This window comes from Rhincodon typus, chromosome 6 (genome assembly GCF_021869965.1).
Source record: "Rhincodon typus isolate 14 chromosome 6, sRhiTyp1.1, whole genome shotgun sequence".
NCBI classification, from domain to species: domain Eukaryota; kingdom Metazoa; phylum Chordata; class Chondrichthyes; order Orectolobiformes; family Rhincodontidae; genus Rhincodon; species Rhincodon typus.
In genome coordinates, this window is record NC_063337.1 from 18,673,547 (window position 1) to 18,688,547 (window position 15,001).

Below are 15,001 nucleotides of genomic sequence, written 5' to 3' on the forward strand. Positions count from 1 at the left end.
ATCTATCTATATTCTGCTGCATTCTCCGACAGTCCCCTTCACTATCTGCTACTCCACCAATCTTAGTGTCATCTGCAAACTTGCTAATCAGACCTTCCTCCAGATCATTTATGTATATCACAAACAACAGTGGTCCCAACACAGATCCCTGTGGAACACCACTGGTCACAGTTCTCCATTTTGAGAAACTCCCTTGCACTACAACTCTCTGTCTCCTGTTGCCCAGCCAGTTCTCTATCCATCTAGCTAGTACACCCTGGACCCCATGCGACTTCACTTTCTCCATCAGCGTACCATGGGGAACCTTATCAAACGCCTTACTGAAGTCCATGTATATGACATCCACAGCCCTTCCCTCATCTGTCAACTTTGTCACTTCCTCAAAGAATTCTATCAAGTTGGTAAGATATGACCTTCCCTGCACAAAACCATGCTGCCTATCACTAATAAGCCCATTTTCTTCCAAATGTAAATAGATCCTATCCCTCAGTATCTTCTCCAGCAGCTTCCCCACCACTGATGTCAGGCTCACTGGTCTATAATTTCCTGGATTATCCTTGCTACCCTTCTTAAACAAGGGGACAACATTAGCAATTCTCCAGTCCTCCGGGACCTCACCCCTGCTCAAGGATGCTGCAAAGATATCTGTTAAGGCCCCAGCTATTTCGTCTCTCGCTTCCCTCAGTAACCTGGGATAGATCCCATCCGGACCTGGGGACTTGTCCACCCTAATGCCTTTTCGAATACCCAACACTTCCCCCTCCTTATGCTGACTTGACCTAGAGTAATCAAACTTCTATCCCTAATCTCAACATCCGTCATGTCCCTCTCCTCATTGAATACCGACGCAAAGTACTCATTAAGAATCTCACTCATTTTCTCTGACTCCTCGCTTAACTTCCCTTCTTTGTCCTTGAGTGGGCCAACCCTTTCTCTAGTTACCCTCTTGCTCCTTATGTATGAATAAAAGGCTTTGGGATTTTCCTTAACCCTGTTTGCTAAAGATATTTCATGACCCCTTTTAGCCCTCTTAATTCCTTGTTTCAGATTGGTCCTCCTTTCCCAATATTCTTCCAAAGCTTCGTCTGTTCTCAGTCACCTAGACCTTACGTATGCTTCCTTTTTCCTCTTTGCTAGTCTCACAATTTCACCTGTCATCCATGGGTCCCTAATCTTGCCCTTTCTATCCCTCATTTTCACAGGGACATGACTGTCCTGCACTCTAATCAACCTTTCTTTAAAAGCCTCCCACATATCAAATGTGGATTTACCCTCAAACAGCTGCTCCCAATCCACATTCCCCAGCTCCTGATGAATTTTGCTACTCCCCCAATTCAGCACTCTTCCTTTAGGACCACTCTCGTCTTTCTAAAACTAACAGAATTGTGATTACTATTCCCAAAGTAATCCCCTACTGAAACTTCAACCACCTGGCTGGGCTCATTCTCCAACACCAGGTCCAGTATGGCCCCTTCCCGAGTTGGACTATTTACATACTGCTCTAGAAAACCCTCCTGGATGCTCCTTACAAATTCTGCTCCATCTAAACCCTTAACACTAAGTGAATCCCAGTCAATGTTGGGAAAATTAAAATCTCCCATTACCACCACCCTGTTGCTCCTACATCTTTCCATAATCTGTCTACATATTTGTGCCTCTATCTCATGCTCGCTGTTGGGAGGCCTGTAGTACAGCCCCAACACTGTTACCGCACCCTTCCTATTTCTGAGCTCTGCCCATATTGCCTCACTGCTCGAGTCCTCCATAGTGCCCTCCTTCAGCATAGCTGTGATATCCTCTTTGACCAGTAATGCAACTCCTCCACCCCTTTTACCTCCCTCTCTATCCCTGATGCATCTATATCCTGGGATATTTAGTTGCCAATCTTGCCCTTCCCTCAACCAAGTCTCAGTAAGAGCCACAACATCATACTCCCAGGTACTAATTCAAGCCCTAAGTTCATCTGCCTTACCTACTACACTTCTCACGTTAAAACAAATGCACCTCAGACCACCTGTCCCTTTGCGTTCATTATCTGCTCTCTGCCTACTCTTCTCCTTAGTCACACTGACTTCATTATCTAGTTCCTTACAGGCTTTAGTTACTATCTCCTTACTGTCCACTAACCTCCTCTTTTGGTTCCCATCCCCCTGCTACATTAGTTTAAACCCTCCCCAACAGCGTTAGCAAAAGCAGCCCCTAGGACATTGGTTCCAGTCCTGCCCAGGTGTAGACCGTCCGATTTGTAATAGTCCCACCTCCCCCAGAACCGGTCCCAATGTCCCAAAGATCTGAACCCCTCCCTCCTGCACCATCTCTCAAGCCACTCATTTATCCTGCCTATCCTTTCATTTCTACTCTGACTAGCACGTGGCATTGGTAGCAATCCTGAGATTACTACCTCTGAGGTCCTACTTTTTAACTTGGCTCCGAACTCCCTAAATTCTGCTTGTAGGACCTCATCCTGTTTTTTACCTATATCATTGGTGCCTATATGCACCACGACAGCTGGCTGTTCATCCTCCCCCTTCAGAATGTCCTGCAGTCGATCTGAGACATCCCTGACCCGTGCACCTGGGAGGCAACATACCATTCAGGAGTCTCGTTTTCGACCACAGAACCGCCTATCTACTCCCCTTACAATTGAATCCCCTATGACTATAGCCCTTCCACTCTTTTGCCCGCCCTTCTGTACAGCAGAGCCAGCCACGGTGCCATGAACCTGGCTACTGCTGCCTTCCCCTGGTGAGCCATCTCCCCCAACAGTATCCAAAACGGTATACCTGTTTTGGAGGGAGCTGACTGCAGGGACACCTGCACTGCCTTCCTGCTTTTTTTTTCTGCTTTTTGGTCACCCATTCCCTTTCTCCCTCAGCAATCCTAATCTGCGGTGTGACCAATTTGCTGAACGTGCTATCCACGACTTCCTCAGCATCGCAGATGCTCCAAAGTGAGTCCATCCGCAGCTCCAGAGCCATCATGCGGTCTAACAAGAGCTGCAGCTGGACACACTTCCTGCACGTGTAGGAGTCAGGGACATCAGCCGCGTCCCTGAGCTCCCACATTGAGCAAGAGGAGCATAACACAGGTCTTTGTGTAATTGTTGCAACTAATCGTGTGCCACAGGTGTTAGTGCTGGGTCTCAAATTTTTACAATAAAACTTGGATGAAGGCACTAATGGAATAGATATGATATTTGCTGATGACCAATGGGAAAGTGCATTGTGAAAAGAACACAAGGAAGCTACAAGGGAATATAACTCGGTTAAGTGAGTGGGCAAGGCTCTAGCTAATATCAGAAAATACGGAATTATAAATTTCAGGAGGAAGAATAAGAAATCATAATATCTAAACAGTGAGAAATTGCAGAGCTTTGAAATACAAAATGATCTGTGAGTCCTAGTGGATGAATCTCAATGCGTTAATATGCAAGTACGCAATTAATTAAGAAATCTAACAGAATGCTATTGGTTATTGGAAGGGAAATTGAATATAAAATCAAGGAGACTATGCTTTAGTTATACAGGACTTTGGTGACACTCCATCTGGGTTACTGTGTACAGTATTGGTCTTTTTATTTAAGGAAGGATGGAAATGCATTGGAAGCAGTTCAGAGGCCTATTAGACTAATACCTGGAACGGATGGGTTCTCTTATGAATAAAGGTTGGATGTGCCGTGCTTGTATCCATGGGGTTCAGAAGACTTAGAGGTGACTTAAATGACTGAAACATTTAAAATCCTGAGGGGTCTTGAGAAGATGGATGTGGAATGTGGATATTTCTGTTTGTGGAAGAATCTGGAACCAGGAGTCATTGTTTCAAAGTTGGGGGTCACCCATTGAAGGCAGAGCTGATGAAAAATCTTTGCTCATCGAGGTTTGAGAGTCTTTGGAACTCTCTTCTTCAAAAGGAGGTGGAAACAGAGTCTTTGGATATTTTCAAGGTCGAAGTACTATTGAAAGGCCACCGATGCTTGTTATGGGTAGAACTATGCACTTCCTAATATTGAATCTGACCACCCATTATTCTGCCATGACATATTTGTCCAATTATTTTTACAATTTCAGAGGTGCCTCCTCTCAATCCATTAGTTCTCCTGGTTTGCCACCACCTACAAACTTGTCCAATTTGTATTCATTGATCTTGGTGTCAATGTGGCCCATTTTACACTTACAAGGGTCTGCTGTCACTGCTTATTTTTCAATTCTGAATTGCATAGCCGTCTGCTTCCTTTCTTAGGATTATAGAATAATATGCTAAAGAAGGATGTAATTTAACTCGTTGTGCCTTTAATTGATTTTTCATGGACCAATCCAATTACACCATTCCTTTCTTCATTTTCCTTGGCCCTGTAGTTTTATCCCCTTCAAATATATATCTAATTGTACCTTAAATCCATTCACAAATGTAGAGCAACAGTTATTCATAAATGATAGTGATTTAATGTGAGGTTGCTAATTGGAAATATAACCCAAAATTTACCATTGTAATAAGATAGCTCAGCATTTCCATTTGATTCATTGTAGTCACGTGTACCTAAGTACAGTGAAAAGCTTTATTTGTGAGCAGTACAGGTAGATCGTAGTTAGCAAGGACATACAGATCATAGAGTGCGTAGACAGACTGAGGCATACAGGTTACATTGCACAGGAGGTGCACAAAGCAAGATCAACATTACTTGAGTTAGAGAGTCCATTCATTAGTCCAACAATGGAAGGGAAGAAGCTGTTCTTGAACCTGTTGGTGCATGTGTTCAGGCTTCTATATCTTCTGCCAGATGGAAGAGGATGTAGGGGAGCGCAGGCTTTCTGTGGCAGTGAGCCATGTAAATAGAGTCCATGGATGGAAGGTTGGCTTCTGAGATGGTCTGGGCTGTACACATTACCTTCTGTAGTTTCTTACAGTCATGGGCAGAGCAGTTGCTGTACCAGGCCTTTATGCACCTGGATGGTATGCTTTCTATGGTTACTCACCAATTCAGTAGTTTTGCCCTTTCTTTTGAGGGTATAAATGTAAAACATATGGATTTTGAATTTACCTAGTAACCACAAGAAAGATTTTCAACGTATTAAGATATTCACTGTTATATTGAGAGGTTCCATGTACTGTAAAGAATTTTAACCTTTGATAGACTGTTCTTTCATTTTCCAGATAATTACCTTGGATGATGTACAAAATTGATTGCTTTTCATTGTATCCATTATAGGAGTTTTTTGAGGAGTGGGTAAACCAAAACACTGAGAAAGCTTGCTTCATGAAGAAGATAACAGCTCACAGTGAAAAATTTTCCAAAGGCAACCAAGGCAAAAGAGAGCTGTATTTTGAACCTGGCTTTGTGTCCTGTGATTCTTTTGCAATGGCAGCTGCAATTGATGAGAGTGTTGTCACAGAATATATGCGATATGCAGTAAGCGTGGAGTTACGAGGTTCGGTGACCAGAGGGATGATGATTGTGGATACACTTAACCTACTGCAAAAAGAAAATCAAGCTTTTATTATGACAAAATGTGATGTTGAGAAGTTAAAACAGCTCATGATGTCTGCTCTGAAGTAGTAGGCTTAATAACACCAGCAAAAAGAAAATTGATCACAACTATCAGTAGACTTTCTAGATTGCACAGTGTGGATTTGCCTTTATTGGCAAGTTACTTTTCCTGTTTCCTATAGAATTGTGAGAATGTTTCTTTGACTTCTTTCTATTTGTGCCAATCCCCTTATCATTTTCTGCTAAAAGCATAAGGTGGGACTCACTGGATTGTAGGGTTTCTCTTCTAAATCATCCAACCCGTTCATTTTCATGTTTGACTGCAGGTTTTGAATATTGGCAGACCAGTGCTAATGTTCACAGTTAAATCAGATTTACCCAATGAAATAACTCCAAGTCACCCTTTATTTACACATGGAAACTCCTTGACTCTAGCACTGCCTCGTCAGTGAGTGGAATCTCTGAGACTCCTCTTCTTACCTGTCAGCCAGGGCTCCCTGATTGGACCAGGTTAACAGCCCCGATCAGGGATGTCATATTCTACGGGGTCCAGTTGGCTGACCTCGTTACAATCACAGCACCAAATTTCTACATGCCCGCTCTAGCCCTGGTCACTGGATAATCACAGCAACAGAAGCCTTTGAGATAGTAGGAACTGCCAATGCTGGAGTCAGAGATAACAAAGTGTGTATCTGGAGGAACAGAGCAGGCCAGGCAGCATCAGAGGAACAGGAAAGCTGAGGTTTCGGTTCGCGACCCTTCTTCAGAAATCTTTGTTGAGTTTGTGTTGCTTCCCAGAAACTGTTATAATGCTTCTAATGCAAGATAAACTATCTTAACTCAGAGTAGAAATGTGATGTGCTACCTTTGCTGACTGACTTAGTGGGTAAAGACAGATGGTAGCAAAACAATAATGATACAATTTGTAGTGTATATAGTGCCTTTAATGGAATAAAGATCCCACAGAACATCAGGGCAGTATAATGGATTTTTTAAAAAATGCTGAGAAGTGGAAGTATACATGACCTAAAACTTGAAAAAAGTGGTCAGTTTTGAAGACTGTCTTAAAGGAGAAGGGAGAGGTGAGATGAAATCATAGAATCATAGAATCTCTACAGTGTGAAAGCAGGCCATTCGTCCCACCCAGCCAAACCCCTTACCCTATCCGTGTAACCCTGCTTTTCCCATGGCTACCCCACCTAGCCTGCACATTCCTGGACATTATGTGGAGAGATTTAGAGAGCAAATTTGGGCCTAGGCCTGAAACGTCAGCCTTCCTGCTCCTATGATGTTGCTTGGCCTGCTGTGTTCATCCAGCTCTACGCCTTGTTGTCTCAGATTCTCCAGCATCTGCAGTTCCTACTATCTCCAGTGCAGTTTTAAGGTTTAGTCTGAACTGTTACCATCCCAATTACCTGGAGTTTCAGAAAAAATAGTAGAGTTCCCAAATAAAAACAAAATTTTAAGAGTGGAAGGTGGCACAGACTGTAACTTTATTCTGCTTCATTTCATTAATTAATGGGATCATGATTGGCAATATAACATATTGCTTCAAGAAGGATGCCAATTATGAAATAACTAACTAATCTAACATCAGTCATGCGCAAACTCTGACATCCCCTGGTTCAAGGCTAACTTTGTTCAAGTTAAAATGTGTTTAAATCGTATGGGTTATCTAGAACACTCCATGGTGTTGAGTAAGCCACACATTAATAGTAAACCATATTTAAAAGTTTGAGTTCCTTTTTTCGTAGAAAGAACCAATTTATCAGAGAGAATATAGTACTTGTTGCACGTTTTTTTGTTTTTGATACGGTTTCATAACAATCTTCAGCCAGAAGTGGATGATTTACCTCGGCCTCTGCCACTGGTTCCCAGCATCACAGATGCCAATCTTCAGCCAATTTGATTCATTCCACATGATATCAAGAAACAGTTGGAAGCACTGGACACCAAAAAGGATAAGAATGTGCCCTGACAACATTCTGGCAATAGTACTGAAGACTTGTGCTCCAAAACTTGACTAATCCCGAGCCAAGCTATTCCAGTACAGCTGGTATCTACTCGACAATGTAGAAATTTGCTCACGTATATCCTGTAAAAGCATCCTCAAAAGCACTCAAGAAGATAGACACCATCCTGGACAAAGCAGCCCACTGTTAGGTACCACATCTAATTATCACCCCACTAATCTACTCTCAATCATCAGTAATGTGATGGAAGGGGTCATCAACAGTGCAATCAAACAGCACCTACTTAGCAATAGCTTGTTCACTGAAGCCTAATTTGCATTCCACCAGGGCCACTCAGCTCCTGACCTCATTGGAGTCTTGGTTCAAACACCAACAGAGGAGTTGAATTCCAGAGGTACAGTGAGGGTGACAATCCTTGATATCAAGGCTGCATACCACTGAATGTGACATCAAGGAATCCTAATGAAACTGGAATCACTGTGAATCATGGAGCCAAACGTCTGCTGGTTGGAGTCATATCTGGCACATAAAATAGTTATGGTTGTTGGAGGTCAGTTATCTCAGTTTCAGGACTTCTCTGCAGTAGTTCCTCAGGGTAGTATTCTAGGCCCAACTGCCTTCAGCTACTTTATCAATGACCTTCCTCCGTCATAAGGTCACAAGTGGGGATGTTCACTGATAATTGCACAATGTTCAGCACCATTCAAAACTCCTCAGATACGGAAGCACTCCATGTTTAAATGCAACAAGACTTGGACATTATCAAGACTTGGGCTGACAGATAGCAAGTAACATGCATGCTACACAAATGTCAAGCAATGTCCATGTCTAATAGGAAACAATCTAACCACTGCCCCTTGACATTCAATGGCATTACCATCACTGAATCACCAATTATCAACATCCTGGGGTTATCGTTGATCAGAAACTCAACTGGAACTTGCCATATAAATAATGTGGCTATAAGAGCAGGTCAGAGACTGGGAATACTGTGGCGAGTAACTCACCTCCTGCCTCCCCAAAGCCTGTCCACCATCTACGAGGCACAAGTCCAGGAGTGTGTTGAAGTACTCCCCACTTGCCTGGATGCGCGCAGCTCCAACAGCTGTCAAGAAGCTTGACACCATCCAGCACAAAGCTTGATTGGCACCACATCCATATGCATCAACTCCCTCCACCACTGATGCTCAATAGCAGCAGTGTTTACGATCTATGACTGCAGAAATTCATCCAAGATCTTTTGACAGCATCTTCCAAACCCATGATAACTTCTGTCTAGAAGGACAAGGCAGTAGATACATGGGAACACCACCATCTGCAAATCCCCTTCAAGTCACTCACCATCCCGACTTGGAAATATATCACCGTTCCTTCACTGTTGCTGAGTCAAAGTTGTGGAATTCCCTCCCTAACAGCATTGGGGTCTACTTACAGCACATGGACTGCAGTAATTCAAGAAGGCAGCCCACCATCACCTTTTCAAGGGCAACTAAGGTTGGGTGTAAAATGCTGGCCACCAGCGACACCCATATCCCACAAGAGATGAAAAAAAATGGTGTCTTCTAAGATACTTGTTAGAAAAATCAGGCATTTGTTGCAGAAAGAACAACAACAGCATGGATAGAAATTTAATTGCCACTAGGAGAAGTGGGTGCTCATATTCAAGCAAGGTGAGAGCTCAGGGAATCAGTGTGAGTCCAACTTTAGGCTCAGTTTATTGTCACAACCATGTAATTATAATATTGCAAGTGTTTTTCTTTAAGTCCATAGGGCTGCTCTCTCATTGGAGAGAGGTGGCTGGTGGTGATTGAACCTGAGGATCACCATACCTGAGGTGAAGGAAGAGGTTGAGAAGGAGAGTCCTTCATGGCAATCTCAGCTGGTGCAGCATTTGAACCCAGACTTTTGGTATCACTGCATAGCAAATCTGCCAACTGAGCTAATTGACTCCCTTCCTACTTTGTAAAGAAAGCTAATGTATCTTTAAATGGGCACAGAAAAGTAAAAAGGTGCCCCCAAGATAGAAAACATAGACAATAAGTGCAAGAATAGACCATTCAGCCCTTTGAGCCTGCGCCACCATTTAGTATGACCATGGCTGATGTCACATGATTACTGTTGTTGATTCACAGTAGCCAGAAAAACGATCAGATTGATGTGTCATCTCCGCATCAATCACAAAAGGAGACATTTCAAAACTGATACACAATGGATCCTTCTATAGATCCATTCTGTAAGAATTCAAAACTTCTCAGAGAACAAGAGACTGAAAGGACACCATAGGAAATTCCAGGGTAACTTACTTTGTTTTGTGAACATTGGTTCACATAGCAGTCATTTTGCTTTGATAAGACAAACTGTGAGGCACTAATTTTTTAGAAGTCCAAGAAGAAATCTGAAAGTTACAATTAGAGGGTAGGTATTCTCAATAGGGAAATGGAAGGAGGGGTACCAGCTATAGGACTGTTATGCAGAACCAGGTTGAGAGGGATCAAAGCCAACAGTGATGTTAAAGTAAAACAATGGAGCCTTCACTCCCTTTCAGAATCTTCTCAGTCCACCTGTGGAAGAAACCTCCATCTGTTTGACTGCAGTAGCTGCAGAATTCTGACTTCAAGCTTTTAACTTGGAAACAAATCTTCAAGCAACCCAGATCTGCAATAATCTTACTGTGATTTTTATGAATATCTTTTATCCATGCCTACCTTCAGTCTTTGTATCTAGATTTTTACTAACAACTTTTTACTTAGTAACTTTTCACAGTGGTTGTGTAATAAACTACTCTTTGATCTTGTTTAAGACTAAAGCTTTGCTAGTTATTTTTAAGTTGGAACTGATAACTGCAGAATGTTTCCTGCTCAAAGATATGAGCATAAATGTCTCAGACTGACTTCCATTGTTTCTAAAATCATTTACCACTGTTTTATAGTTAATACCGAAGAGTCAGGTTGGGAATATGAATTGTGTATATATTTTCTATCTGGTACCCTTTATGTTGTAGTGTTACTCAAATCACATAACTAATATTAGTAGTTACGTCTCCTGTACCATTTAGCTTCATGTCTCCAGTCTTTTGATATTTGATCTGACAAGACAGTGACACTCATTCCTGTACCAAGCTTAAAATCAATGAGATGTCCATTGGCATAAAGAAGTTCTATCGAACTTGAGTCAGTTGAATCACTAGTTTCTTCTGGAAATGCCTCTAGTATCTTTTCCAACGGTGGTTTCCTCTGCCATGTTGACTCTTTCATGACTAACACTCAGCAATTTTGTTGCTCTGGAACTTTGTCCTGTATCTGTATATCTTCTGGTGCACCTTTTAGTTTTACATATGGACTCATGGAGGCATATAGCATGGAAACAGGCCCTTCGGCTCAACTCGTCCATGCCGACCAGGATTGCTAAATAGAACTAGTCCCATTTTCCCTGCATTTGGCCCATATCCTTCTAAACCTTTCCTATCCATGTACCCATCCAAATTTCCTTTAAATGTTGTAATTGTACCTGCCTCTACCACTTCCTCTGGCAGCTTGTTCCGTACACACACCACCTGTATGCGAAAAGGTTGCCTCTCAGGTTCCTTTTAAATCTTTATCCCACACCTTAAGCCTATGCCCTTGAGTTTTAGACTCCCCTACCCTGGGGAAAAGACCATGAATATTCACCTTATCTATGCCCCTCATTATTTTATTGCTCAGCAAGAATGCCTGTCTTCAATATATTCAAAGATTCAGCTTTTCAAGGAAGAGTTCCGACATTTTACCAACCTCTGCAAGAAAAGACTTCTCTTCATCTCAATCATGAGCCATAAATTTTATTTTTAATTTTTTATGTAAATTACTTTCAAACAATTACCTCTAATTCTAGAATCGCTCACAAAAATCATCCTTTCCACATGCATCCTGTCAAGGCCCTTCAGAATCTTATATATTTCAAATAAGTTATAATTTTCAATTAATCTCCATCAGATTTCAAACATCAACAGATGCCTATCCACCTTTTCCCTATTTGACATCCTGCCTATTTCATGTATTGTCTCTTGAGACTTGTCTGAACTGCTTCTAATACATTTTTTCATTCACGGAATGAGGGCATCTCTAAAAGGACAGGAGTGAACCAGATCGGTTTTTCCTTACAATTGACATTTGATTCATGGTCACTATTAGACTTTTAATTCCAGAATTTTATTAAATTTAAACTCTACAATATGCCATGGCAGGATTCAAACCCAAGTCTCTAGAACATTATGTGGAGCTCTGCATTAACAGTCTACTGATAATACCACTAGGCCATGAGTTCCCCATTTGCACCCTTCCTTAAATCAGGAGACCAATATGTGCACAGAGCTCAAGATATGGTCTCACCAATGTCCTGTACAGCTGAAGTATAACCTTCTTACTTCTGTAACAAAAACAGAAATTGGTGGAGAAACTCAGCAACAACTCTCCAGATGTGTGATGAGAAAGCTGAGTTAATTTTTTGAGACCAGAGAGCCTTCTGTAGACTACTTTTGTATTCAATTCCACTCACAGTGGACAACTTTCTATTAACTTTCCTAATTACAGTACTGTGTCCTCATATTAAGCTTCTGTGATTCATGCACTAGGGCACCCTGATCCCCATGCATTTCAAAGCTGTAAGTCTCTTGCCATTTAGATAATATGCTTCTTTTATTTTTCCCACCAAATGGACAATTTCAGATTTTCCTACATTATACTTCATTTGCTAGTTCTTTGCTCACTCATCTAACCTTTCTACATCCTTCTGTAACTACCTTATGTCCTCTTCATAACTTACTTTCCTACCTATTTTTGTGTTATCAGCAAATTTAGCAGCTGTAGCTCCAGTCCCTTAATCCAGGTCATTTATATAAATTGTAAAATGTTGATTCCTGGTACTGATCCCTCTGACACACCACTCATTACAACTTGCCAACCAGAAAATGATTGATCTATGCTTGCTGTCTGTTTCCTGTTATATAGCCATGCCAATAGGTTACCTCTTACACCATATGCTTTTATTTCCTGTATTAAAATTTGATGTGGCCCCTTATCAAATGCCTTCTGAAACGTAAGTACAATACATACACCAGTTTGCTTTTATCCACAGACCTGTTACTTTCTCAAAGAACTCCAACATTGATTAAATGTGATTTTCCTTTCACAAAATCATATTGACTCTGCCTGATAACACCTTGAACTCTGACCTTACCTCTAAGTACCCTGCAATAACATTTTTAATAATAGTTTTAGATATCTTCCCTACAATCGGGAGGCGATGGTGTATAGTAGTATCGCTGGACTGTTAATCCAGAGACCCAGATAATGTTCTGCGACCTGGGTTCAAATCCCGCCATGGCAGATGGTGGAATTTGAATTCAATAAAATATCTGGCATTAAGAGTCTAATGATGACCATGAAGCCATTGTTGGGGGAAAAATCCATCTGGTTCACAAATGTCCTTTAGGAAAGGAAACTACCATCCTTACCTGGTCTGGCCTACATGTGACTCCAGACCCACAGCAATGTGGTTGACTCTGAGCTGCCCTCAGGGCAATTAGGGATGGGCAATAAATGCTGCCTGGCCAGCAACACCCTCATCCTGTGAATGAATAAAGAAAAAAAAATAAAAATAGGTATTAAGCTGACTGGTCTGTAGTTTCTGTAAATGAGTTTTTTTAATAAATGAGTTCGACATGCTGTTTGCCAATCTAATAGAACCTTCCCTGAAAAGGACAATTAAAATTAACAACTCACTAGCACTATCTCGCTAGCTTTCTTTAATGTATTACAATGAAGTCCTTCATGACCGAGGGACTTGTCAGCATACAGCTCCAATAATTTTCTCAGTATTGCTTCACTGACTATTATTGAATAAAGCAAGATTCTAATGGTATGCTATTCCAATGAATACAAGTCTATATATAATAAACAAATTTTAGTCTCCCAAAAATTACAGCCAGGTTACATGTCTTCTGGAATGTTCTGTGCCTTCTCCATTGATTCTTCTGTCGTGAATGTTAACTAGTTGTGCCATTGGTACTGTTGTTATTTAGATGGCTCTTTCTCTAAGACATAGAGAAGGCTGTGAGATACAACGATTCTCTCTTGAGAGCTAGGGCCATTAGCTCTGGCAGATGGCAGCTAGCTCTGGGGTCTCTGTCCAACTGAACCCTTCTTTTTGTACCCTTGATGACATAGCGATATTTCTTACAATAGGATTGGTCCTATGTTGTCAAAACCACCAGACTTAAATTTAATAGGTTTTTGGTATCGAAGTACCTGGTTCAAATTGATTGGCTAAATTCAAAGCCGGTTGTCTTAGTCAAAAAATTGCTGCTTAGCCTGCGAACTGTACGGCCTTTTGATACAAATGTTTCAATTCGGGCACTCTCTTTGTACTTGCAAACTTTCAAGCTGCTGCTCACAGGTATCCATTTTAAATCTCTAATCACAGAAAAAGCACAAGATCTTTTAAAGGGACCACACAATGCTTCCACCCGCACCCCCCCCCACCCCCAGCATTTTACAAACACCAAATTCTAACTTCCTATCTCCCAATCCACAAGTACTCGACTCAACTTTGGACTTTGCAACACTAAATATTAAACAGTTATATTGAGAATTATATTTCAGCTTTACTTTATTTGATACTTTATTTTAAACTTAACGACAGAAAATATAGCTTAATGCTGGCACTTTGATAATATGCTATGATTTGATATCCATTTGTTAAAAGTCTAAACCATGTTAGAAATTTGCATAATGTATCTGCATTTTGATATTCCTTTCCGTTTATGGTTTATTATCTGTTGCTTTATTGTTGTCTCAATAAATTAATGAGCTCTTTGGTGCAGAATTCTCCAGTTCACCGGTACTTGTACCTGAAACTGTAGTGATTGGGAATCAGGCAAAAAACTCTGCTGGTTGGCATCATATATAGCAAAAGGCAGATGGCTGTGGTAATTGGAGGTCAGTCATTTCAACTCGAGGGCATCACTGTGGGCATTCCTCAGGGTTGTGTCTGAGGTCCAATCATCTTCAGCTGCTTTATCAATGATCTTCCTTCCGTCTGAAGATCAGAGACGGGGTTATTTGCTGACGATTGCAAAATGTTCAGCATTGTTTGTGACTCCTCAGAGACTGCAGCAGTCTATGTCCAAGTGGAGCTACACCCAGACAATATTCAGGCTTAGTAACGCTTGTGCTGCGCAAGTGCCAGGCAATGACCATCTCCACCCAGAGATAATCTAACCAAAGTCCTTATCGTTCAATGGCATTACCATCAATAGTTACCTCACTATGAACATTCTGGGGATGACTATTAGCCAGAAACTGAACTGACCCTATACAGTATAAATATTGTGGCTATAAGAGCAGGTCAATTCTAAGAATCCTGCAGCAAGTAACTGACCTCCTAACTTCCCAAAGCCTGTCCATCACCTATATGTCATAAGTAAGGGGCGTGATAGAATTCTCCTCACTTGTCTGGACAAGTGCAGCTCCAATAATACTTAAGAAGCTTGACCCTGTCAAGAAGC

General features: G+C 41.4%; 1 protein-coding gene across 1 annotated transcript in view; it reads left to right on the forward strand.

Moving 5' to 3' along the window:
• The window catches only part of LOC109938273 (inosine-uridine preferring nucleoside hydrolase-like), a 30,779-nt gene extending 24,611 nt beyond the window's left edge, over positions 1-6,168 (forward strand). The window contains exon 6 of the mRNA XM_020536714.2: positions 5,207-6,168. Coding sequence (XP_020392303.1) covers positions 5,207-5,554 — 348 coding nt within the window. The 3' untranslated portion in view covers positions 5,555-6,168. The remainder of the gene's footprint in view (positions 1-5,206) is intronic.
• Positions 6,169-15,001: the final 8,833 nt, after the last annotated feature.